The sequence below is a fragment of the Phocoena phocoena genome, chromosome 6 (assembly GCF_963924675.1).
Source record: "Phocoena phocoena chromosome 6, mPhoPho1.1, whole genome shotgun sequence".
In the NCBI taxonomy this organism is placed as follows: Eukaryota; Metazoa; Chordata; class Mammalia; order Artiodactyla; family Phocoenidae; genus Phocoena; species Phocoena phocoena.
This window is the reverse complement of record NC_089224.1, coordinates 91,249,723-91,277,106: the sequence shown is the minus strand read 5'-3', so window position 1 is coordinate 91,277,106 and position 27,384 is coordinate 91,249,723. Positions and strand designations below refer to the sequence as shown.

General features: G+C 39.1%; 1 protein-coding gene across 1 annotated transcript in view; it reads right to left on the bottom strand.

The window, feature by feature from the left end:
* Positions 1-2,401: 2,401 nt before the first annotated feature.
* The window catches only part of ELP1 (elongator acetyltransferase complex subunit 1), a 56,213-nt gene continuing 31,230 nt past the window's right edge, over positions 2,402-27,384 (bottom strand). The window contains exons 27-36 of the mRNA XM_065879817.1: positions 25,818-26,019; positions 23,670-23,731; positions 12,131-12,193; positions 11,690-11,750; positions 10,005-10,118; positions 9,199-9,310; positions 7,991-8,118; positions 7,456-7,610; positions 5,227-5,302; positions 2,402-2,469 (exon numbers count right to left, since the gene is read on the bottom strand). Coding sequence (XP_065735889.1) covers positions 2,402-2,469; positions 5,227-5,302; positions 7,456-7,610; positions 7,991-8,118; positions 9,199-9,310; positions 10,005-10,118; positions 11,690-11,750; positions 12,131-12,193; positions 23,670-23,731; positions 25,818-26,019 — 1,041 coding nt within the window. The remainder of the gene's footprint in view (positions 2,470-5,226; positions 5,303-7,455; positions 7,611-7,990; positions 8,119-9,198; positions 9,311-10,004; positions 10,119-11,689; positions 11,751-12,130; positions 12,194-23,669; positions 23,732-25,817; positions 26,020-27,384) is intronic.

Genomic DNA, 27,384 nt, shown 5'->3' with positions numbered 1-27,384 from the left:
GCCAAAGTAATCCTGAGGAAAAGAACAAAGCAGGAGGCGTAAACCTTCCAGACTTCAGACAGTACTACCAAGCTACAGTAATCAAAACTGTGATATATGCACAAAAACAGACACATGGATCAATGGAACAAAACAGAACTCAGAAATAAACCCACACACCTATGGTCAATTAAACCTTAAAGGAGGCAAGAATATTAAATGGGAAAAAGACAGTCTCTTAAGCAAGTGATACTGGGAAAGTTGGACAGCTGCATGTAAATCAATGAAGTGAGAACATACCTTTTGCACCATGCACAAAAATAAACTCAAAATGCCTTAAAGTTTATTTTTAAGAAATCCTCTTCAATTATGACTATGAAAAATCCCTCAGATGTGTGCATGTGTGTATATATGTAGATACATATGGAAAATAAATTTATTTTAAAATACGTGGCAATGCTAAGAAATTACACCAAGCTATACTCATAAAGACATAATAAAAACATTAGCCCCTGCCTCTGTTTTTTAAAGAAGTCTAAATTTAAAATGTGCATTTATTGGAGAAAGTCCTCTGCAAGTTTCCTCTTGATGTCTGGAGCATCTGAACAAAGCTGATTCCATGGAACAAACTAAATAACTGAGGCTTTTAGCTTCTTGCATGAATTTGCTTTGGGAAGAGGCCAAATTTGGGGGAAGAATTATATACTCTTCTCTAGAACTTGACAAAATCTTTCCCACAAAGTAAGCACTCACAACTCCAAGGAGTTTCTCCTTTGCCCATACACAGCACTTTTCCCCACGAATTCACCCTTGACTTGGCCTTCAATTTGGAAGGTCTGCTCTCACCTGCTTCTCCTCCAAATGAATAAAATTCCATCTTGCTCAGAGAGAGAGTAATTGATAGTAATCTGTATTCACACAAATTCCTTTTTGCTGCTTCAATATATTATTTCAAGGAAAGTGAACATCCATGCAAAGTCACACCATTATCAACAGACACATTTACTTCTATTTCCCACCCATCAGCATGGGTCCCTTTACTATTATCCATAGCAAGAGCACTATAATATATTAAAATGACATGTAAGTTACCATGTTCGTTAATCCACACCAAAGAGTAGTCACAAAGCACTTGCAGCCTTTCAACGTTGGGCACTTAATTATAGATATTCTTCTTCTACTTTTTCTATTATTTTGTGAAAATTTTCAGACACACAGAAAAGATGAATTATACAGTGAACACACCTAGATTCTAAAGTTTACATTTTGCTATACTAGGCAAAGGCTTCTTTAGTTACACAATTCTGGGTATACCTATACTCTGACATCCTGCTGGTTTACGTAGAGTAATAAAGGTCTAGTTCTGGTATTAAAAGCATGAAAGAGGTTGTTAACCTTACCCAAGAGTCAGCCACAAACTACTGTCAAAATGAACTGAGCTTTCTTCTAGACTCACCAAAGAGATAACATTCTCATTTCTTCCAAAGAAAATAACTAAAAGACAGAGGTCAGTTAAGCACCGTAAAGAAAAATAAATGAAATGACCTAGATACTGACAAAAACATTATGTTAAAAGAAGGAACATTTGGAGAAAAAGGAGTAACTTACTGCTGCTCATGCCTATGATGCACGCTGCTCACCATCCCAAACGTACGCAATACTGTTTCGGAAATTCTAATCTGTTCCAGCTCTAACGCTGCTAACTCTAGCAGAACATTCACAGGCAATGAAAATAGTCCACGTGGACACTTAGTGATAGGAGGCTCAAACCAGTTATAACTGGAAGCACATGACCTGGCAAGATATTACAAAATAACCGCTGTCAGCCTAGGAAAGCTTAGAATATCAAAGGATAGATTTCACTTTTCATTCTGCTTTAGTTCAAGGTGAAGTCATTTAAATGATTAAATCAGACCTATCGTTGGGAGCACTAATAGCCATTAGTTGTTTATACATAAGGCTTTCCTCAAGGAACATAAAACAATTCGAAAACATTATTTAACTTCTCTTCACACTTTGAGGTAGCAGCCACGAAACATTCCCAATTAACTGAGGCACAAATCAATCTGTGATTTGTCTACTTACGGTCCCGATATGATTCCGACCTGTAGCTGGGAATGAAACCCAACGTCCTGATTACCATAAATACCAGAAATATGCTCAGTCAGCGCTAAGTAGAAGAACAGTAATTTTTACAAAATGATGCTATATGGGTTAAAGCTTAAAGCCTTGCTAACGATTAAGATTGTACGCAAAATAAAATAGAACTGGTGTCTGCTGAGGTCTGCTGCATAGAGCAGCTCTCCGTAATGCTAAGGTAGATGGTCTTACTCTCCCCAGTTCCCAGCAGCCAGGCCTCGAGGAGTGAGGAGTGGAAGGAAAACAGCCTTCTCTGCCAGAGCCCTCCTAACTGGGGTCAGAGTCACTCTAGAAGGCTCAGTTTCCACTGGGTTCTTCTGTTGATCTTTGGTGGTATAAAAAGCTCAGCATCTGAAAGAAAGGAGAGGGAAATTGTGACAGACACACTATTTTTTCTTGGTGGGAGCTGAGGCAAGTAACTCTAAGCTAAAATTAGGCAACTGGGCTTTGCACCTACAAGACGACCATCAGAACCAGAGTTAATGTTCCATCAAACTATACACCTAAGATCTGTACATTTTACTGTATGTAAAATTTACATCAATTATAAGAGTAAAAAAAAGTAGTGGCGTGTATTCAGTATGTAAAGTTAATGGACAGAAAATGCTTTATGATAAAAATTTCTGCAAACACACTGATTAAAAATGTCCATATTTTTAAAAAATAAATAAATGGAGGCGGTGGGTGATGGTTGGGGGAAATTTGTCACCGTTAGATAAAACTTGCAGGCCCTCTTTCAGTTAGATTTATGGAGTCTCTTATCTAAGTAGGAATCATATACAGGAAGTAGAGACATGAGAAAACATGCATATAAACACATGGTCTTTCTCAGTATTATTCATAGTACATCTGTATATATGACCCATACAGACATGAAAAATTATTTACATGAATATTTTGAAATGTGTGAAAAATGCCCAAGATAAAATGTTTTAAAAACATGGTTTTCATTATAGATATATACATGCATGGTACACATGTATGACTAGAAATTTTTAAATCTTAATTTTCTTTGCCACACTGTACAATCCAGATTTTCTCTACTAATCATAACAGTTTTATAATTTCACATACAGTTACTATTCTCTACACCCCCAAACAAAAATCTATATAGACAGAAAGACCACAAGAAGTTTCGCTTGTTTATAATATTGGAAAAGCCTACTTAAATTCATTGTCAACAAGCTCCATAATTTTATGTTAAATAGTGGGTAAACTTTGAATGAGACTCCATTTTTTAAAAAAGAAACAAGTTCTGAAAATAGTGTATTTTATTTTTAAAAATTAGGTATAACTACAATTATATTTGATTCTTAAACTAAATATAAATACCAAGTATTGACTTATTGGCAGGAAAGAAATTATTCTGACAAACTGTATGACAGCAGGACATGACATCTTTCACATTTCCATGTTTGAATTTCACAGCACAGAGAGAGTCATTTCACAAAAATAATTTGAGGGCTTTATCAGTTTTTCCAAGGACTTCTCTTAATCCTTTGATAGTCAAATCATACTCATTTGAAGAATTTTGTTATCAACTGTAACAAGTCCAGTTTCACCGTGATTTAAGCACTACTGTGGTAAAACGTTAATCCATTTTATGAAATGGATTACATTTTTGCAGACTTGCAATCAACCTGCATGGTACTACGTTGCATCTTAACATGAAACCATCAGAAAATGCCCTATCAAGTCTCTGATCCCCTACTACTACTGTTAGCTGGGAAGGGGCAGGTGAGGAATATTTGAGAGGAACTAATTTTGTGAGTAGCTCATCCGCCTCTTTTTGGGTTATGAGAACTTCTCCTTTCCTAAACAATCTACACTAGTGTTCCCACACAGGGACACGGATAATACATACTCTGATAATGAGGAGCCGCAAAATTTTAAAGTCTTTAAGGCTCAGCTGGGAAATGGAAGTGCTCTTTGATAAAGCCAACTAGACCACCCTAGAGAAAGGTGTGACTGAACTTGACCTGAAGGTCAGCATCAAGCCAGCAGTGAGGAAAACGGGACAGAAATCACAACTGGATTCGACACATTACAAACTAAACAATTACCAAACAACCTCTGGCCTGAGATGAATTGTAGCATCTCAGAAATAAGTGTACGTTGTGGGACTGATACCAAAGGCAGCTTGCCAGCCTCCAGGAAGAAGGGGATCTAGGGATACAGCAGTCAACTGTCTGCATATATGAGCTTAGCTGGAATGGAAGGGAGTTAATTTATTCCTGGTAGCAATATAAGCCATGAAAGTTAAACTTGACATGGCTCCCACAAATGCTACTTCAAATGTTATCAAAATGCTACCACAGTAGAGCATTTAGATGAAAAAATTGCAGAACATTGCCTCTCACATGCCAGAAATGCAAATAGCAGCCGTAAAAACTGCCACCGTTTCAAAGCTAAAAAGAAGTTGCTATGCTTGACTGATCCCCATGAAGGACGAATACTCTGGCACCAAATTGATCTGTCAAAAGGTTTTTAACCAACTTTCAAAAGAAAGCCTTTAGGGCTTTTAACTTTGAGGAATATGTAACCTAACTGATGAGAATCCTCTCCCCCCCACCACAAAGAAACAGAACATTTTAGGAATTCAACAGAAAATGCAGATGAAATGCTAATCTTCTTTGGATTTGTTTTCAAATTATACTGTTAATCCTAAGTATGACTAAAATGGTCCAGCTTTTAAGCAGGAATATGAAAATGTCCCCAAGACACAATGCAAAACTGCCAATAGCCAAAAAGGATGATTCAGATGAATCCTTAAAATGTATGTGCAAATTAGACTGTTTAGGAGTCACACTTCTTCAACTGTGATGTGTCTGTATGGACTAGTGTATGCCATTGCATTAATAAGTGTGCATGTCAGAACAATTTTTTTTTAATTATACATTTAATGTCACATTGGATTTCTTACCCGCCAACCCAGGATCCCAACACTAAAGGCGTTAAACTAATTTTACTAAAGACAAACTCTTAGAACTGAGGGAAAATAGTAGTGATTCCCCAATCTCTCCTTATACTACTAACCATCTCAACACTTAGAAAAAGATACTCCTTCTGCTTAGTACTATAATAATTTAGAGAGAAAAAAATACTAACCAAGAACAGGAACTGAAGTCTTTTCTTGTTGATAAGAGGCCATGATACTATTTGCAGTAGAATTGGGACCTAGAACCTAAGTAGAAAGTAGACTGAATCAGCAAAGATTATCTTATAATTCTGCTGACTGCAAATACCAAATCTCTACCAGCAATAAATAGCCTTTCATTTTCATTATGGTATCAAACACATATGTGATTTTAATTTGCCAGTTTCTCCAGTCTCAATTCAGACCTCTACATCTCCTGTCCACCAGAAGAACAAGGTAATGATGGGGGGAAAACAGAAGAAGAAAATCTCAGTGATATATGCCTGCTCCTTTCCAAATAAGTGAGCCATACCCTGGGGGGAGGGGATATAATAATAAGAGGTTATAGAATACACAGAGCACCAGACTGTACTCAAAGATTTGTGAGAATTTTTACATTAAAACAATTCTGTGCATATCATGGAGGAGAATGCAAACTCCGCACACGTGTTTAAGGTAAAACAAGAGACTTTGCAGGAATTCCACGCCCGCTCGAGCCTCAGCAGGCACACTCCAGGCCCTCCGCCTCGCCTTCACTCAGGTCTGTGTGTTCTCCCCTGGCGCACTCTCAGCAGTGATGTCATGTGCTCAAAACACTGCCATGTGACCCATGGTATCCTGCACAGATGACATTACCATGCTTTACCAACCAAAGCAAAAACACAATTTTCCTGGTCATTTCCCCTAGAAGACTCGTAAGTTGGTATCTTAGATGTTAACATGATCTGAATAGATGAGGATAAGGGAGAGCATTGGGAAGCATTATAAATTTTTAGCCTCGAAAGCACTAGTTCTGAAGGTGATCACATTTCTTCTAGGAAATACTTATAGTAAATTCAAGTATTTATGAGGGGCTAATTCTCAGTTGCTTTTATCTTTATGGTTTGTAAAATGCTTTTATATCTACCCTCTCATCTAACCTTCAAAACATTCCAGTGAACTATACAGGGGAGTATTATCCCCATTTATAACTGAGGAAATCGAGACCCAGTAAGCTTATGAGCTGATTTCCAGCCTCTCTCTCAGCTCCAAACCCACCCTTCCTATACACTGCTCGTGATGCTGGGACTGGGGGCCTGAGAAAACACCCCTCCTTGGACAGCCGTTATGCTCCAACAATAGCAGACACCAGCTGGACGGAGAAAGGAGAGGGAATTTGTTCCCTTGTTCGCTTGCTTTCACTCAACAGTAGCTCTGTACCCCAACAGTAGCTCTGTACCCCGCAGCAGCTGTTTGTCCCAGTTTCTGTTTATTTCTGTACGCTTAGACCCAGCCTCATCCTGCCCCCTCGGCAATACCAGCACCAGCTGGCTGCCACCCCCTTCTCCAAGGTTCAAGAACCAGCTCTGCAGGGGCCTCACCTCCAAGCGTCTAAATTCTAAGAATCCCACCTCTTCCTTTTGTTCCTTCAGCGTTATGGGTACAAGTGGCTGTCAGGTTTCAATCTCAATGTTCCTTCTCTGTGTTCCCTTTCTGCCTTCTCAGTCCTCTAGTACTTGGTTAACCAGTTCCATATATTAAACTCTCTCTGATAAAATAACAGCTGTGGTTTTTGTTTTTCCTTAATGGACTCTGACTGATAAACCAGCCTTTCTGAATCAAAACTGAAACTTTGAACAACAGACCTGAGATGTAAGAGACTGAGCAGATAGATATACACAATAAATAGATGACAATATATTAGAATTCTTGATGGGACACAAACAGCTTTAACATAATTAGCAAGCTTGTTACAACAACACAGAAGTGACAAGTCAAATTTACCATAAAACAAGAGAAAAAGCAATTGTCTGGGCTTCCTTTAAAGAACTCAGATCCCATCCATAAGTCTGAACAGAGAGGTGAGAGGCCAGTTCTGGTCCTAGCTTGCCCCCTACCCTGACCAATCTCACTGAAGGTCAGGGCAACCATCTGACATCTGACTTTCCCATCTTCTCCATGACAGCAGTTTCATGCAGAAAGGAGAAATAAAAAGCAAACTTAACCTAGGCCAAGGTGTACTATGAACTATACTATCAAACATAAAATCTTCTTACTGACAGCTTAAACATAAGTCTAATTTAACTATTGTATAGTACAAGTACGTTTTAAGAACAGGAAAATCTTTTGCTCTCACTATTAAGAGATTGTGTGAGAGTAATAACCTGTCAAAGTGATTTAAAAAAAAAAAGAAGCACATTCTGTCTTTGAGGAAAACTTACAGGTGTAGCTGAACTCTGCTGGGGGGTGAGAGTCCAAATTTCTGGAAGTGACCTTTCCATTAGCTGCAGAGTATCTTCAAAGGCCTTCTGTAATTCCCTTCCTTGCTCGTCAAACTCAAAGAGAAAGAGTATCTTTAAAATATGGTATATTTCATCTAGAGAGAAGAAATTTGAGAGTGGTAAGTTGTATCACCAGCTCCACTGCTAGAATCCTAACAGGAGTTTCTTTCCCAAGTGAAAATATCTAATAGCATACTACAATATCTCCCTCATTTTCTTCTTTCTCCCCAAAAGCTGGAATAATTCAACATATCTACTACAAAAAGAAAACAAACCCACTAGAGCCAAGCAGGAAAGCAGTGCCTCCTCTGTCTTTATCCTGGTTTCAGTGATAGTCTCTCACAGCTCAGGTAGGTGGATGCCAAAGAGGAAGACATCTAGGCTATTGGCTGAGAAGTTGTTTCAGGAATGCACCCTGAAGTGACGAATTTACTATGTTTTTTGTGGGCAAGAATCATCAGTATTGAGAATATACCTTTCAATTTTTCAGTGCCCTGCACCACATCACTCAATGCCTCCAAAAGGGCCAGATCCTCCAGTGGACTCCCTTCCTTGAGGCTGTGCTTCTTCCGTTCCGCTTTGCGCCGATTCTTAGATGATCTCCTGTTAGAAATTAGAGATGTTTTAAAAGGGGCTCTCCTTGTGCTGAACAGATTAAAATGAATGTAACTATTGGCCACCAACTTTCTGGGAAACCAGAGTATATACAGATGGTATTTGTATTTTCGGGAAAATGGTGAAGGTGTTAAGATGATACATAAAAATTAAATTGGGAGAGAAAAGGCAGGAAGTAATAAGGAAAACCCTAAAAAGTGATGCCTGGCCTTGAAGTTTTGATTAAAATACAGAATAAAATCGGATTTCATCTGATAGTAAGAGGCAGAAAAATGAAAAGAACAAACAGCTTCAATTTTGTAGCAAAAACCAAGTAAGTTTAAAGGCAACAAAATTAAGTTGAAGTAAGATAACAGACATACCAGATTGGAATTTGAATATCATAAAATATGAATATGAATCCCACATTCTCTCCTGCCTCAGAGGTCTTTAATTATGCCATTTGTTTTGTCTGGGACTCTCACCCCAGCTCTCAAAGCCCAGTTCTAGGTGGCTTTCTTGCAGTTTCTGATTGCCCCACACAACCTCACAGGTCTCCATTCTGAATTCCTAAAGCACAATTTGGTTTAAATATATAATCTTGCATTATACACTGTTGTTTCCCAAGGAAGAGTACAGCTCTTATAACTCACATCTCCTTAAAAGGTTTCGGTAACATCCACTACAACTAGCTCGATTATACTTCTGACAAGTTGAATTTTGAATTGAAGAAGTGTGAAATCTTTTTTCTTTATAATCTTTATATTTTTCTCAGTGCCTACACATTATAGTCACTTAATATTTCTTAAATGAATAAAGTCAGATGTCATATATAAATTGAGTACCCAGTGTAAGCGCCATGTGGTTGATGGGCAAACACACAGGCCACGAAGTTGCAGCAGAAAACATTTCAAAGCTGAGTCTAATCTCTTAGATATGCTGCGAAGGTCCTTGCACAGCTTCCACAGGGCCTTGAAGAATGTCCTCCCCCTCCTGCTGCACTGTCCTGCTGGAAAACTGACCTGTTTACTTGTACTTTCTCCATATACCCAGGGCATGGTCAACGTGCTGAATAAACATGATACATACGCTGATATTCTGGAGTTACTGTGGGAATATTTGCCACTCATGTCACTGCCACTCATGACACTGCTAGTTTCAGAGAAGAGATCTGACTCTTGACCGTGGGGCGCCTCATCATCTAGAGGAGAAGAACCAGACAGCATGAAAACTACCTGCAAATGAGGGTTTACCTTCAGTGGGGTAAGGGAACTACAGTTAACCAGGTCAAATCTAAGGACATGAAAACTAGTACAAAGTCGCTCTCAAAATGAAATAGATAATATATACAGTTTTATTACTGTAAACTAGTACTTTACCAAACGTCTTTATTCTTTTTACATAAAAATTTTTTATTTATTTATTTATTTATTTATCTAGCTAGCTGCGCTGGGTCTTAGTTGTGGCATGTGGGATCTTTGTGGCCATGTGCAAGATCTTCGTTGTGGCATCTAGTTCCCTGACCAGGGATCGAACCTGGGCACCCTGCATTGGGAGTGCAGTCTTAACCACTGGACCACCAGGCAAGTCTTTTTTTTTTTTTTTTTAAAGCAAAGGAACTTCTGGAAATGAGATCACTGTGTAAATACAGTAGTCTGCTGCTCTGGTCGGGGTGTGGAGAGAATGTTTGGCAGAGCTCTGCCCCATTGGTGCCTGGTCCTGCCCCCAAGCGCTCACCAGTACCCACAACAAAGACCCTCACAGACCCTCAGAGGCCTCGGACTTCCACTTGGCACAGTAATCACACTGTGGGAGGGACAGTTAGCAGCTGAGACAAAGCGTGATGCTGCCCCTCACCACCCCCCAAGCATCGGTGTCTTCAGGTGGGCACTCACCCAGATGCACCTGCTGTGCTTGCTCCTTGAGCTCTCGCACCACCAATAGACGTGCTTTATGGCGACTGAATGTGGCTGTCTGAGAGTCCAGAAACGCCATATAATTTTTCTGGGCTAAGGGTGCAGATGGAAAATAATTTGAGCACGTTTAAACAAAGAGATAAAACTAGAGTGGGGGTGGTTAGTGAGGGAGTTGGAGCTTAACAAAGAAAAGAAGTTACCAGGTTTTTCAAGCAAGAATTTTTTCTTTAATGAGAAGTAACCAACATTGCTATAGGAGAAAGAACTAGAGATTGAGATTCCAGATCTTAAAGTTCATCAACATCATCCTAGAATACTCTCTACCACTAAACTTACAAAATCACCTGAACAAAAGACTTGGTATCTAACCCAAGAGAAGATTAGTAAATAAAAGGAGTGCACAGGAAGCTGTTAACAAAAATAGGAGGAAAGTCTCTGAAATGCTTCTTAAACATATAAGTATTACGTCTTTGTAGTTTTTCATCTACAAATACCCAATACTTATATGTTTAAGGAGCACTTTTTCTAGGTTCTAATTAGCGGAGAAAAATCCAAGTAAGAGTGGGCTAGATGGATTGTTACAGGGCCAGGAAGGATGCTTCCAGTATCCAGTTAGGAGTACCTAAAGTAAATGATACACAAAGAACCCTCCCAGTTTTGAGTAGGACAGGGTAGTAAAGAGCAGGCAGGGTAAGAATATAAATACATGTTAATGTCAGAAAGGCCAGACATCACTTACAGGGTAGACTGTGCAGAGCTTAAAATCAACCTCTACTCCTAAAGACTTTTATAAGTCAAACTGATGTCCTTCTTTTACACTTTGCTTTTAAGGGATACAGCGAACACCAGAGTATTCTAGAACTGATAACACTCATCTGTTATCGAGGAACCATCTGCAAAGGTTCTTCTTTTTATTATTATTTTTTGGGCTGCGCCACACAGCATGCAGGATCTTAGTTCCCCGACCAGGGGTCAAACCCGAGGCCCCTGCAGTGGAAGTGCAGAGTCTAAACCACTGGACCACCAGGGAAGTCCCTTCTTATTTTTAAAACATTTTTATTTTGAAAAAGTTTCAAACCTACTTAAAGGTTGCAGTAATTCAATGTACATACATATACCCTTCACCTAGATTTATCAATTATTAACATTTTGCCATATTTTTGGCTTCCTCTGTTTCTACACACACACACACACACACACACACACACACATTTTTGTGGAACCCTCTGAGAGGAAGTTGCAGATATGATTCTTCCCTCTTAAATACTTCAGCATCTCTCTCTTAAGAATCAGGATATCATCTATATAACCACAATACAATTATTAAATGCAGGAAATTAACCATTTGATACAATATTATCTAATATACAGTTCATATTTGAGTTTACCAACTATTCCCAAAGATTCTTAATTGTATCTTATCACAGGTTTTTAACATTCAAATAAGTTATGTGCTACTATTTAGCAACTTAGCATATTTAAAAACCATGTTCAGAAGTAAATTTCACACCCAGTGGAGAACTCTGATTGACTCGATATAATGAGTCCTTTCATCACTGACATGATTAAAGGATGTAATAGTACAGGCAGTACTCTCCTGTCTCCCTCTCTCCCAGCAGTTCTATACTTCCAAATCAGGAATTCTATCTAAATGTAACCCTCACCTTCTAAAATGGAAGGCTTTACGTTGGTTTCTATAATATCTGGTCTGTTATATTTGTGTACCTAAAAAAAAAAATACAACAATTTTAGGCAGGAAAACTTCAAATCACTGGGAAGTTAAGATACTTGGAAATGGATCACTTTCAGAGGTGACAGGATATTTTCCAGAGGAGTAGGCCTCCTATAAGGTAGCCAATGAAAACTCAATTCATTTCAGTAAAAATTAGTAATATTTCATATTTAGAGGACTAATTCCAAACATCAAGAATAAACTTTTTAAATGGTTTAAAAAGCATTGCTTATCCTTAGACCAGGAACCTGAACTATTTCTGACAAATTTCAGTAGCTCGGAAGACAAGGGACTGCGGCTGACACTGTCTCCCCGTGCAGGCCCTTGCTCCACTTAGCACTTCATGCAGGGAGGAGTTTTGAAGTCCTCTTACCAGTCTCAGAGCTTCTTCCCAGGCGGCTCCTTCTAACAGCAAGAGCACAGCTTCTTCATAATCCTGACAGGGGAACATCAAGGAAGGTAACAGGCTAATGGAGCAAGTGTGTTAGATGCCACCATAATAAACTGCCAAACTGCCCACAGAGCTGCCTCCCTCTGCCTTTCCAGCCTATCACTCACAGTCCCAGTTGGTGGGACTGGCCTAGAGTACATGCTCGATAAATATTGATGCAAGAGACAAAGGAGGGGTGTCAATTCTGGAAATGATCACAAAGTACAAGGTAAGCATCACCTCTCTACATCCCTGAGCATCAAAACCACGAGAAAGACTTAGAAATGCCCATTTCCCCAGCTGCGCCTCTAAATCTGATTCCAGAGGTTTAGGTGGACTCCTGAATTGACAAGTGCACACTCTGGAAAAATGGTAGACTAGAATAGTAATCTTCTAAACCATTTTCTCTTTTTTAATGTTTATTTTTTTATTTTGAACTTCAAACCTACCAAAAAACTGATGAGTGTAATAAACACGTGCATACCCTACAGTCTTTAACCATTTATGATGCTTGTACCCTTACCACTAAAAACTTTTGATCATGTACCCCAATATATAATTACTTAATGTACTTAAAAAGCATATAAAACAAAACACGTTTTTAAAAGATGAAATATATGAGACAACTGGCTGGGTTTCTTCAAGTAATCTCTGTCATAAAAAGGGGGGGGTGTATACATTAGATAAAAGGGATTTAAAGGACATAACAAAATGCAATACATGTCCCTAGACTGGAATCTAATTTGGATTGATCTAATGTAAACAATTTTGGAATATTGAAGGAACTTAAATTGTAATTGTTAGATGAATTAAAATGTGTCAACATGGAGAGATGAAGATCACAACCAAACACACCAAATTTACAAACAGAACAAACAGCATAATTTCATTTTGGTTAACATTACGTGTGTGTGTGTGTGTGTGTGTGTGTGTGTGTGTGTGTGGAGAGAGGGGGTGGGGAAGAGACAGAAAGAGAGAAAACTCTAGAAAGAAAAAAAGAGGTGCTAATAATAGCAATCTCTGAGTGGTAGGAATGAGATGTTTTTATTTTCTTGTATGTGCTTTCAGCACTTTAAACAATCTATAACACATACATACTACTTTAAATAGGTTATTTTTAATTAAAAAGATTAATTAACCATTTTCTTCCGAGACCCCAAAGGATCCTTGCAGGCCTGTACCACGTGTCCCAGAGGAACGTGGTAGGATGTGTTGTGCTTGACTGGCAATGTGTGAGTGTGTGTGTTTTACTGAGATCAAATTCGCATAACATACATTGAATGATTTTAAAGTGTGTACTTCGATGGTGTTTACTGTATCACAATGTTGGTAACCACAAGCTCTCCCTACTTTCAAAATTTTTTTTATCATCACATAAAAACACTCCATATCCATTAACCAATCCCTCCTTATTTCCCACTCCTCTCACCCCCTGGTAACTTCTAACCTGCTTTCTGTCTCTCTGGATTTGCCTAATCTGGATATATTGTAAAAAAGGAATGACGCAATAGGTGACTTTTTGTGTCTGATTTATTTCACTTAGCATATGTTTTTAAGATTCATCCAAGTTGTACCATCTACTGGTTCTTTGTTCCTTTCTTTCCCCTTAATTTATTATTTTTTGATTGTAGTAAAATTTAATATAAAATTTACCCTTTTAACCATTTACTGTACAGTTTGGTGACATTAAGCAAATTCACACGGTTGTGAAACCATCACCACCATCAGTCTCCAAAACTTTTTTTTATCTTGCAAATCTGAAATTCTATATCCATTAAACAGTAAATCCCCATGTTCCCCTACCCCCAGACTCTAGCAACCATCATTATACTCTCTGTCCAGATGAATTTGACTACTCCAGTTACTTCATGTAAGTAGAATTATACAATATTTGTCCTTTTATGTGAGTTATTTCACTCAGCATAATGTTTTCAAGTTTCATCTAAGTTGTAGCATGCATCAATTTTTCATTCTTTTTTATGACTGAATAATATTCCTGTGTGTGTGTGTGTATGTGTGTGTATCTGTGCATGTATGCACATCACAATTTATTCATCTGTTCATCTGTCATTGATGGACATTTGGGTTGTTTCCACCTTTTGGCTATTATGATGCTCTAAAAATATAAACATTTGTATACAAGTTTCTTTGTGGACATATGTTTCCATTTCTCTTGAGTATATATTTAGGGGTGGAGCTGCTGAATCATATGGTAATGCTATGCTTAACTTTTTGAGGAACCACCAAACTCTTTTCCATAGCAGCTGCACCATTTTACCTTCCCACTAGCAATATACAAGGGTTCCTATTTCTCCACATCTTTGACAACACTTATTTTTCATTCTTTTGATTAAAACAATTCTAGTGGGTATGAAGTGATAGCCCACTGTGGTTTTGATTTACATTTCCTTAATGAACAACGATGTTGAACATCTCTTCATGTGGTTAATGGCCATCTGTATATCTTCTTTGGAGAAATATCTATTCAAGTCTTTGGGCCATTTCAAACAAAATGAGTTGTTTGTCCTTTTGTTCTTGAGTTGTAAGAGTTCTTTACATATTCTGGACATAACAAGGAAACTATAAACCAATATTCCTTGTGAACAAGCACAAAAGCCTCAAGTAAACTTTCGAATCCACCAATATAGGTCATACATTATGACCAAGTTGGGTTTAACTCAGGGATGCAAAATTGGTTTAACATTCAAAAGTCAGTGCAGAGGAGTGATCAAGATGGTGGAGTAGTAGGACATGAAGCTCACCCCCTCCCACAAATGTATCAGAAATACACATACATGTGGAACAATTCTCACAGAATATCTACCAAACGCTGGCAGAGGACCTCAGAACTCTGAATGAGCAAGAAAATCTCCCTCTAACTGGGTAGGACAGAAGAAAAAAAAGAGAGAAAGGAATCGGGACAGGACCTGGGCCCTTGGGAGGGATCTGTGAAAGAGGAAAGGTTCCTGTACCCTGGGAAGTCCCCTCACTAGTGGGGAGATTAGCTGGGACAGAGGGGGAGCTTTGGAGCCTGGGAGGAGAATGCAGCAACTGGTTTGCAGCAGCTAGAATGGAGAGACAGACAGCGCCACCACCCTGCACTCCCCAGCCTAAGACACATGTCCTCTGGTATGGGCAGGGGCTGGGTGTGTAAACTTGTGCTTTGGAGATCAGACCCAGGTAGACAACTGGAGTGGGCTGCATGCAAACAGCCTGAAGGGGCTAGAGTCTGGTGCAACCACACCTGAGAGTGTACGCGGAGGAAACCTAGGCTGCTTTAGAGGCCAGGTGCCATTGTGTGGGCGGTGCGTGAGGGGAGGGGCAGGACCTGCCACTACAGCCTTTTTCCCTGCAGGAGCTCTCAGGCAGCAGAACACCACCTACACGAGCTCCAGGAGCGGTCACGAGCAGCGGCTGCCCTCTGGGCTTTAGGAGTAATCACCAGCTGCCACCACCGCCCTTCTGGACTCCAGGATTGGTCGTGAGCTGCCTCTACTCCCTTTGCATGCTCTAGGGGTGCACGTGATCTGCCAGTGCCACCGAGAACCCCAAGACCAGGCACTAGCTCCCATATCTGCACACCCCCTATCAAGGGGATGATGGCCAGCACATGCTGAGGAAAGGGGCTACAGGTAAAAAAAAAAAACAGCCCTCGTGGGACTTTACTGGTGGTCCAGTGGTTAAGAATCTGCTTCCAATGCAGGGGATGTAGGTTCGATCCCTGGTTGGGGAACTAAGATCCCACATGCCACGGGACAAGTAAGCCTGCATGCTCTGTAGCCCGCGTGCCACAACTAGAGAGAAGCCCATGCGCAACTAGAGAGGAGCCCATGCACCGCAATGAAAGATCCCACATGCCACAACAAAGATCCCACGTGCCACAACTAACACCTGATGCAGCCAAATAAACAAATAAATAAATAAATAATAAAAACACCAAAAATATTAAACCCACACAAGATACACAGGGACGGGCCCACATATAAATAGCCCTCCAAGACGAGTAGCTAACTGTTTCTCCTAAACTCACAGAATAAGAGAAATATAAGTAAAATGAAGAAGCAGAGGAACCACTCACAGTTAAAAGACCAAGAGAATTCCCCTGAAAGAACAAATAAACAGACCTCTTCAACAAGGAGATAATGAAAATACTGAAAGAATTAAGGAAGGCTATTGACAGAAATGCAGAGTACTGTTAAGAAAAAAAGGAACTAGAAACTATAAAGTATAACCAAGAAAAATTAGAGAACACATTTGCTGAGATGACAACTAAACTAAAAGCAATGAACAGCAGAATAAACAATGCACAAGAATAAGTGACCTGGAAGATATCAATAGAATAATGGAAATCACCCAATCAGGACAGCAGACAGAAAGGCAAATTTAAAAAAAAAAAGAAAATGAAAGCAATATAAGGGACCTATGGGATAATATAAAGCATGCCAATGGGGATTGAAAATGTATTTGAAGAAATTATGGCTGAAAACTTCCCAAACATAAAGAAGGAAACATATCCAGGTATAGGAAACACAGAGGGTCCCAAACAAGGTAAGCCCAAATAGACCTACACCAGGACATATTATAATACAAATAGCAAAAGTTAAAGATAAAGAGAGGATTCTAAAAGCAGCAAGAGAAAGACAAAGAGTTAATTACAAGGGGACCCCCATAAGGCTATCAGCTGATTTCTCTACAGAAACGTTGCAAGGCCAGAAGGGAGGGGCAAGATATATTCAAAGTCCTGAAAGGGAAAAGTCTGCAACCTATGATACTCTACCCAGCAAGATCATTTAGAATAGAAGGAAAGATAAAGAATTTCTCAGACAAGCAGAAACTAAAAGAATACAGCAATACTAAACCTATCCTAAAGGAAATATTGAAAGGTCTTCTCTAAATAGAAAAGAAGAATATATAAGAAAGAGAAAATCACAATTGGAAAGCAAATCACCTAAATAAGCCAGTACAGAGATTAAAAAAATTTTTTTAATTTCTGTGAAAGTGATAACCACAATAAACAGCAAAAGGATGAACATGAAGATGTAAAAGAGGACACCAAAATCATAAAGTGTGGGGGAGGAGAGTAAGAAAATGTAGATTTTTTTTTTTTCATTTCCTAGAATATGTTTGAGCCTATATGACTAGCAGTCTAAGGCAAGCAGATACAGGATGGGGTTAACATAGTGGAAAAACAGGGTAACCACAAGTCAAAGACACACAATAGATCCAAAAAACCAAAAAGAACGTAAGTATAACACAAAAGAAAATCATCAAACCACAAAAGATAAAAAGAAAAAGGGACAAAGAAAAAATATAAAATCAACAGGAAAACAAGGTTAAAAGGCAATTAATACATATCTATCAATAATTACCTTAAATGTCAATGGACTAAATTCTCAAATCAAAAGACACAGAGTGGCAGACTGAATTTAAAAAATGAGCCTACAATACCTGCCTGCAAGAGACCCACTTTAGGGCAATGAACACACAGAGATTGAAAGTGAGGGGATAGAAAAAGATATTTCATGCAAACGGAAATGACAAGAAAAGTGGGAGTCACAACACTCATATCAGACAAAACAGACTTTAAAACAAAGTCCATAAAGAAGGATAAAGATGGACACTACATAATAAAAGGATCAACACAAGAAGAGGATTTTACACTTGTCAACATATATTCACCTAATATAGGAGCACCCAAATACACAAAACAAATACTAACAGACATAAAGGGAGAAACTGACAGGAATACAATAATAGTAGGAGACTTTAACACCCCACTTACATCAATGGACAGATCTTCTAGACAGAAAATCAATACGGCAACAGAGATCCTAAATGATACAATAGAACAGTTAGACTTAATTGATATTTTCAGGGCATTACATCCAAAAAAACCCATACTACACATTCTTTTCAAGTGCACATTAAACATTCTCTAGGACAACATACTAGGGCACAAAACAAGCCTCAACAAATTTCAGAGTATAGACGTTATCTCAAGGATCTTTTCCGACCACAATGCCATGAAACTAGAAATCAACCACAGGAAAAGAAATGAGGAAAAAAATGACTACATGAAGACTAGACAACATGCTACTGAAAAACCAACAGGTCAATGATGAAATCAAAGAGGAAATTAAAAAATACCTTGAAACAAATGACAATGAAAACACAACCATACAAAATCTATGGGATGCAGCAAAACCATTTCTTAGAGGGAAGTTCATAGTGATACAGGCCTTATTCAAAAAACAAGAAAAATCTCAAATAAACAACCTAACCAACCACTTAAAACAATTACAAAAAGAACAAATAAAAGAATTATAAAAAGTAATTCATGAAGTAATTCATGAATTACATGAAGTCAGTAGAAGGAAGGAATTAATAAAAATCAGGGAGGAAATGAAATAAAGATTTTAAAAACAACAGAAAAAAAATCAATAAAACAAAGAGCTTGTTCTTTTAAAGGGTAAACAAGATTGACAAGCCTCTGGCAAGACTCACCAAGAAGAAGAGAGAGAGAACCCAAATAAACAAAATAAGAAATGAAAAAGGAGACATGACAACTGATACTGCACAAATACAAAAAACCATAAGGGAATACTATGAACAACTATATGCCAACAAATCGACAACCTAGAAGAAATGGACAAGGTTCTAGAAACACAGAACCCACCAAAATTGAATCAAGAAGAAACAGATAATTTGAAAAACCAATCACTAGAGGTGAAATACAGTCTGTAATTAAAAAAACTCCCTACAAACAAAAGTCCAGGACCAGATGGCTTCACAGGTGAATTCTACCAAACGTAAAAAGAAGAACTTATACCAATCCTTCTCAAACTCCTCCAATGATGGCATTCTATGAAGCTGCCATCATCCTGATACCAAAACTGGACAAAGACACCACCAAAAAAGAAAATTTCAGGCCAGTATCTTTGATGAATACAGAGGCAGAAATTCTCAACAGAGTGTTAGCAAACTGAATCCAACAACACATAAAAAAGATCATACACCATGACCAAGTGAGATTCATCCCAAGTTCCCATGGATGGTTCAACGTACTCAAGTCAATCAATGTGATACACCACATCAACAAAAGGCAAGACAAAAACCACATGACCATCTCAATAGATGCAGAAAAGCATTTGACAAAATTCAACATCCATTTATGTTAAAACCCCTTTCCAAAGTGGGTATAGAGGGAACATATCTCAACATAATAAAGCTATTTATGAGAAACCCACAAGCAATATAATACTCAATGGTGAAAAGCTGAAAGGCTTCCTGCTAAAATCTGGAACTAGACAAGGAAGCCCACTCACACCATTTCTATTCACCATAGTACTGAAAGGCCTAACCACAGCAATCAGACAAAAAGAAATAAAAGGTATCCAAATTGGAAGGGAAGAGGTAAAATTGTCATTATATGCAGATAACATGATCCTATACATAGAAAACCCTAAATACACCCCACAAAAACTACTAGAACTGATAAACAAATTCAGCAAGGTAGCAGGATACAAGATTAACATACAGAAATCAGCTACATTTCTTTATACTAACAATAAAATATCAGAAAGGGAATGTAAAATAACAATACCTTTCAAAATCACAGCCCTCCAAATAAAATACTTCGGAATAAACCTGACCAAGGAGGTGAAAGACTTATATGCTAAAAACTATAAAACATTAAGAAAGATAACTGAAGATGACTCAAAGATATAGAAAGAAATCCTATGCTCTTGGATTCAAAGAATTAATATTGTTAAAATGGCCATACTACTGAAAGCAATCTACAGATTTAATGCAAATCTGTAGATTGTAAAATTTATAAATATAAATATTTATATAAATATTACAATCTGTAGAAAGCAATCTACAGATTTAATGCAAATAATTGTAAAATTTATATGGAACCACAAAAGACCCAGAATTGCCAAAGCAATCCTGAGGAAAAAGAACAAAGCAGGAGGCATAACCTTCCCAGACTTCAGACATACTACAGAGCTACAGAAATCAAACCAGCATGGTATTGGAACAAAAACAGACAAATGGATCAATGGAACAGAATAGATAGCCCAGAAATAAATACACACAACTACTGTCAATTAATCTTGGATAAAAAAGTCAAAAATATATAATGTGAAAAAGACAGTCTCTTTAGCAAGTGCTGTTGGAAAAGTTGGACAGCCACATGTAAACTGATGAAGTTGAAGCACAACCTACACAAAATAACCTCAAAATTGTTTAAAGACTTAAACATAAGACATGACATAATAAAACTCCTAGAAGAGATCACAGGCAAAACATTCTGACATAAATCGTACCAATGTTTTCTTAGGTCAGTCTTCCAAGGCAATGGAAATAAAAACAAAAATAAAAAAATGGGACCTTGTCAAACTTACAAGCTTTTGCACAGCAAAGGAAACCATAAACAAAACAAAAAAACAACCTATGGAATGGCAGAAAATATTTGCAAATGATGTGACGGACAAGGGCTTAATTTCCAAAATATACAAACAGCGCATACTAACTCAACAACAAAAAAACAAACAACCCAATCAAAAGATGGGCAGAAAACATAAATAGACATTTCTCTAAAGAATACATAAGGATGGCCAATAGGCACATGGAAAGATGCTCAACATCATTATTAGAGAAACGCAAATCAAAACTACAATCAGGTACCACCTCACACAGGTCAGAATGGCCATCATTAAAACTCTATAAAATAACAAATGTTGGAGAGGATGTGGAGGAAAGGGAACCCTCCTACACCACTAGTGGGAATGTAAGTTGGTGTGGCTGCTATGGAAAACAGTATGGAGGTTCCTCAGAAAACTAAAAATAGAATTACCATATGAGCCAGCAATCCCACTCCTGGGCATATATCCAGATAAAACTGTAATCCAAAAAGATACATGTACCCCTATGTTCATAGCAGCACTATTCACAATAGCCAGGACATGGAAACAGTCTTAATGTCCATCAACTGATGAATGGATAAAGAAGACGTGGTACATATATACAATGGAATGCTACTCAGCCATATAAAAGAACAATGGTATTTACAGCAACAAGAGATTATCATACTAAGTGAAGAAAGTCAGAAAGACAAATACCACATGACGTCACTTATATGTGGAGTCTAAAATATGACACAAATGAACCTATGTACGAGACAGAAACAGACTCACACTCATAGAGAACAGACTTGTTTCCAAGGGGGAAGAGGGTGGGGGAGGGATGGAGTGGGAGGTTGGGGTGAGCAGATGTAAGCTATTATATATAGAATGGATAAACAACAAGGTCCTACTGTATAGCACAGAGAAGTATATATTCAGTATCCTATGATAAACCATAATGGAAAATAATATATAAAAACGAATGTATATATATGTACAGCCGAATCACTTTGCTGTATAGCAGAAATTAACACCACATTGTAAATAAACTATTATCCTCCAATTAAAAAAAGAAAATACGACAATACAATTCACCCTATCACTGGTCTAAAAACAAAACAGAAAACATCTTAGTTTAAGAGGCAATCAGGAAACTTCAATACCTGTTCATGATAAAAACTCTCAGAACCAGGAATAAAAGGGAATTTCCTCAACACAAGTGGGCTAGGATTGGCAAATTTTTTCTGTAAGAGGCTAGAGAGTTAATATTTTAGGCTTTCTGGGACTTTCATCCAGACTGTCTCTGTCACAACTCTTCAACTCTGTGGTTTTAAGTGCAAAAGCAGCCACAGACAATGGGTAAACAAATGGTGAGGCTATGTTCCAATAAAACTTTATTTACAAAACAGGTGGCCAACGAGATTTGGCCCACAGGCTATAGTTTGCCAACTCCAACAACATCCCTCCCAGTTTCTCACACCTATTAAACTCCCAAAAAAGCTAGCAAACATCACACTTAGGGTGAAAGACTGAATTTCTCCAGCTAATATCACTCACTGTAGACAAGGCCAAGAGTTAAAAACTCTATAGGGGTCCATACTTAGAGATTCCTACACTTTTGTGAGTTTTTACCTCCAGGAGCCCTACCAGAACTTCTCACAGTGTCTACGTACTTCTAGCAGGGGGAAGGGAAAAGCAGACATTTGAAAATACTGATCTTAACAAGACCTGCACTCAAATGATTTTGGCAGAGCCTAATCGAAGTGGGTTTTACCAGGGCCTAACCAATGTGGAGGCAGGGAAATACCCAACTCCAGCCCCCTCTAACCTTCCTGTCCTACCTAAGGAGTGAAAAAAAACTGAGAAGCACTGGTGAAGTTCACAGATGAGGTACATGCTCACTTAAAGACTGCCAGCTAATCAAAGGACTACAGAACACTTCTCCTACCCAACCCCCAGCCTCATCACCATATCATTAAAGACCTATTTATCAGATTTGCTTTAACCCAGTATATCACACACATTAGGCTTTTGACAGAAAATTACAAGGCATACAAAAGGGATTAAAACAGTCTGAAGAGTCAAAGCAAGCATCAGAACAGGACTCTGATAGGGCAGGGATGTTGAGATTGTGAGGCTGGGAACTTAAGATCAGTACAGTAAATATGATAACACCTCTAATGGAAAAAACAACGTGCAAGAACAGATGGGTCACGTAAGCAGAGAGTTGGAAATTCTAAGAAAGTCAAAAAGAAATGTTAGAAATCAAAAGCAGGCATCTTATCCATTTAATTAACCATCTTAGGTGGGATATATCTTCATGTTTTCAGCTCAATCACCCAACATATTTTCTTTCCAGGATCTAATGATATCACAGTTACCTTGTTTCACTCACTCTTATTACATGAAAGACAATGAAGTATTTTAAAAGCACAATTTTGTTATGCAGATGTGCCCACTAGTGACAACTGTAACACTTTCTCATCAAAGGCCAAAACCCTAGAGGCAGGAATCCCTGGTATTAATTGTGTACCTGTGTCCTGTTAAGTCTGTGACAGTCCATAGGCTTTATTATTTTCATAATAAATCCTAGAATTCTATCAAAAGCTGGTGTACGTACTTATCTTTATAACCTGGTGGGAAATTGGAACCCATCAAGCTGCCCGAGGTAAAAGAGACATTTCCAACAGAAAGAACGGGAGTGAAAGCCAGAAAAGGGTGTAACGCTCCATCCCTTTGGTTGAGAATGGTCTTTTCTCATTGTTTCTACTTTGGCAAGTTAATATAAAAGGTATAATTCCCTTCAGATTTAATTTATACTTTCTACCAAGGTCAAGCCACTAGTGCATATTATAATAGAGTTCTTTGTCACAACAAGTGTAATTACTTAGAGATATACTGAATTTAGATTACCAAGTCAAGCCAGCAAGATGGGAGACCCTCAGGGGAAATACTCTCTCTGGATTTCCTAAATACCCACAGTTCCTTTAATTGTCATGATCACTAAGGTACAACTGGGAAGCCCTTGCTTATTGATTGGGGGTGGGGGTGTGAATGGGAGTCACTGAGTTTACCTGGGCGTACTGTTCCAAAACTGTGGCTGCGTCGCAGTGCTTCCTCTGCTCAGCTAGCTTTCCTGCAAAGACAGTAAGCATCTGAGCACAGTCGGCTTACTAAGAACTGTATTCCCAAAACTCAAGTTGAAACGGTTTTAGGTGGTACTATTTACATCAAAATGGTCTCCTACAAATTGGAGACTGAGCTCTACAGAGTATACATTCAAAGTGAACTGCTTTAAAATAGCATTTTCAAGTGTTCCTCAAGACTGCTCGAAGAATCATAAAAGGCAGGACCAAGAAACCATTCTCAGGTCAAGTACGTTTGTGAAGCACTGGGTAAGATAGAGTTAAGCGTTCTTTTGCTGAAATGCTTCATTAATATGTCTTTATTGTGTATCAAACTATATACTTTGTGAATTTCTATGAGAGAGAGAGGCAGGAATACCAAGGGGTCCTATCTTAAATGGCAGTTACAATCAAAATTTAGCATGGGACGTGAAAATCACATACAGTCAAAATCAGTCATGAAAAATGCTTACAAAGGCACACATATGGGAAACTGACCTAGCATCTCGCACTAATCCAGTTTTTCCTCTAATAGGAAGAGGCTGCTGTTTCTTTGGTTGAGCACTAGATGGGGGTAGTTGGCTTATGTCAGGGGTCTTGCAGTATCTTCATATCTGAGACTCATTTTTAGCCCAGTTGAGATAATTACACTATGAGAGGCACACAGAACCCAGAGTTAACTAAGGGGCTGGCAGAGTCACATCTCCCATTTCATGCTAACTCCAGGGCACATTATCACTGACAAAACCAGGAAGAGTCATCTCCACTGTTTCAAAAGCTATCTTTTCTTCCTTTTGGTGACTTGTGTAAACTAAGTTAAATGTACACATGAAGTGACTCCACCTTGTAACATTTCTCAAAAATCTTTGAGCACTGTCTTCTCCACCTTTTTCTGCTAAGCATGTGGGAGAACTAGGTGCACTCCATTATAAGGCATGACACACAGCAAGCTAAGAGTTGAAAAGAATGTAAGAGAAGATAACAGACACCAAGAACAGAACTAGAAAATTTAAACTACAAATAACAAGTTTCCAGAAGTATCAACGGAGCCAGAATGAATAGTTAATAAGACTCACATAAGGATTTCTCAGTACTTGTAAAAGGAGTACTTGGAAATTGAAAGGGCTTATAAAAGAGTCCACAGATCTAATAACCAGCAAATGCCAGAAAGAGAAAAGTGATCATCTCACACATTTTTATAATCCCAAAGGAAAAAAAACCAATGTGAAATTACTCAAGAGAATATGTACGTACATTTAACAGGATATAGTTTGGATTATTTTTCAGGACTGCTTTTTATGGGGAGATCATAACAGTATTTACAAGACTCTTGAAAAGGTAGGGGGAAAATATACCAGCCACTCACCCACTTCAACCATGGCTGAGAGGGCCAGAGCCGCACCCGTCACTTCTCCCAGGCACTCTGGGAATGCCACTCCAGTCTAAGAAATCAGACTGTGGAATAACCTCACCGCCAGTTCAGGCAATCCCTAGATCCTGACACAGCTAAACTGCCTTTGCTTTCACTCTGCTTATACATTTGGCTTCATTTCTGAAAATTGCTATTATGGTTTCCAATGATCTATTGGCTATATTTGAACAGTCCCACTTGGAAATTCTTCTTTACATTCTCGCAGGGCACATTGCTACCCAGCTACACTGTACCCGGTGTCCTGTAAAGTGTGAGTTTGGTGAATGAGGTAGAGAAAAGTGTTAGCTAGATCATTTCCAACTTTGAGTGTTCTCTCACGATTCCAGCTTTTCCCCTTCCTGAGGACTGGAATACAGATGTGGAGAAAATCCACCTTCAACTCTCTGCCCAAGAGATGGCAGATCCGCACCATGGGAGGACTTGTTAGTGCCATGAGAGAGACAAGTAAACTGCTTTCTTTATTGTGCCATTGTATTGGGGGAACTCTCGTAGCAGTTTAATTTTTACTCGACCTAATAAGCCACTCCAAATTAACCTTTACCCATGCACATGACAGTGCACCAAGGTGTGCTCCCACCTGACACACGTCTGCAAAACTGCCAAACAAAACCACAGAGACACAAAGCCATTAGAGGTTATCTGGGAGAACCTAATGGCGTGTTTACCTGCCAGAGTTCTGCCCAGCCCAGCCAGCTGGTCTTTGGTCAAGTGAAGCTGGGCTGCCACACAGAGAGCTTGCTGCCAACTGCCACAAGCCACAAAGGCACTGAGAGCTTTCTCGTGGGCACCACAGCGGGCGAACACGAGCCCTGCTGGCTCACACAGGTGCTCCTGCAGCAGGTGTTCCCCGTAAGCAATGCTGATGTCCTGGGACAGGAAGAGACAAAGGGTTGGTGAGGACAGGTGATAACTGTTTTTTTAAATCTCCAAGGTAGGCTGCCTCAGTCATTATACTTGAAACTCCCTGGAATGACTTAGAAAAACCCTGTGGATGACCACTGAATTCAATCTTTCTTCCACTCAAAACCTTACTGAGGATGTGCCATGTATTCATCCAACAAATAATTACTGAGTACTATTCAGGGCAGTGGGAGTAACACAGCAAAGCAAAAAATAAAGCCAAACAAAGCAAAAACAAACAAACAGAAAAAATAAACAGTAACAAGAACCACTCCCAACTTCCTGCTCTTGTGGTGAAAGAGTACGAACTTACAAACACACTGTGGTCGACAGCATAATGGCAGATAGTGGTAAAGGGATAGAGTGATGGAAGTGCTGTTTCAGAGGGCTGTGAGGATTAGAAGCCATGTGAAGAGTTACGGGACAGTACTCCACGCCAATAGCACAGAAAGCACCATGGCCATCGGGCAGGAATGGGTATGGAATGCACAGGAAAGGACAAAAAGGCTGGTATGACTGAAGCACAGAGGGCACAGGAGACGAACAGATAAGGCAAATGAGAGCAAAGAGGCAGGCTTTGGCCAAATTCTCTATTCCCCAGGCTCAGTATGAGGCAGGGAAACAGGGGGACATAACACAGGGTCCCTGCCCTTAAGGAAACCCACAGCCTGGTGGGGCAACAAATCAGTAAATAGCAGATTGATAAATGCCATCCCCAAGGTTAGAACAAGGTGCTCTGGGAGCTCAGTGTTTGGCCCCTCAGCCAGGAATGGCTTTCTGGCAGAGGAGACCCGAGAGTTTAGAAGGACAGGGGGCTAAAGGAAGTGGAGGTAGAGGGCTGCCAGAGGCAGCTGATGATAAAGAAGCAGGCATGGGCCAGATCACAGAAAGACGTGTGCAATTTGTGGACAAACTGAAAATGGTGGTGATGATGGCACGGGCTCCATATCCCAGGTCGGCCACCTCACGTTCCAGGTCCTGAGGCAAGGTGGTTCCTCATTTGAAAATTGTGCACAACACCTACCAGGTTGTTGTAAGAATTATAATACATTTAGCTGATAAGCAAAGTATCTGCATATGAGAAAAGCTAAACAGATGTTTGTTCACACAAGCGAACCAAACTTTATGCAGAAATACATGGGAAAGATCAGCACTATTCAGGAAGATCGTGAGTTTGGGCTGGAGGAGGGGCAGGATGGAAACTGCCATGGTATTCCCCAGGAGGATCCAGAGACAACGCCTAGGTTTCTTGCCTGGGCAAGTTCTTAAGAAGAGGAACAGGTCAGGGCCTTTCTCCCAGATAAGTTCGAGATGAGGCTAATTAGTTTGAAG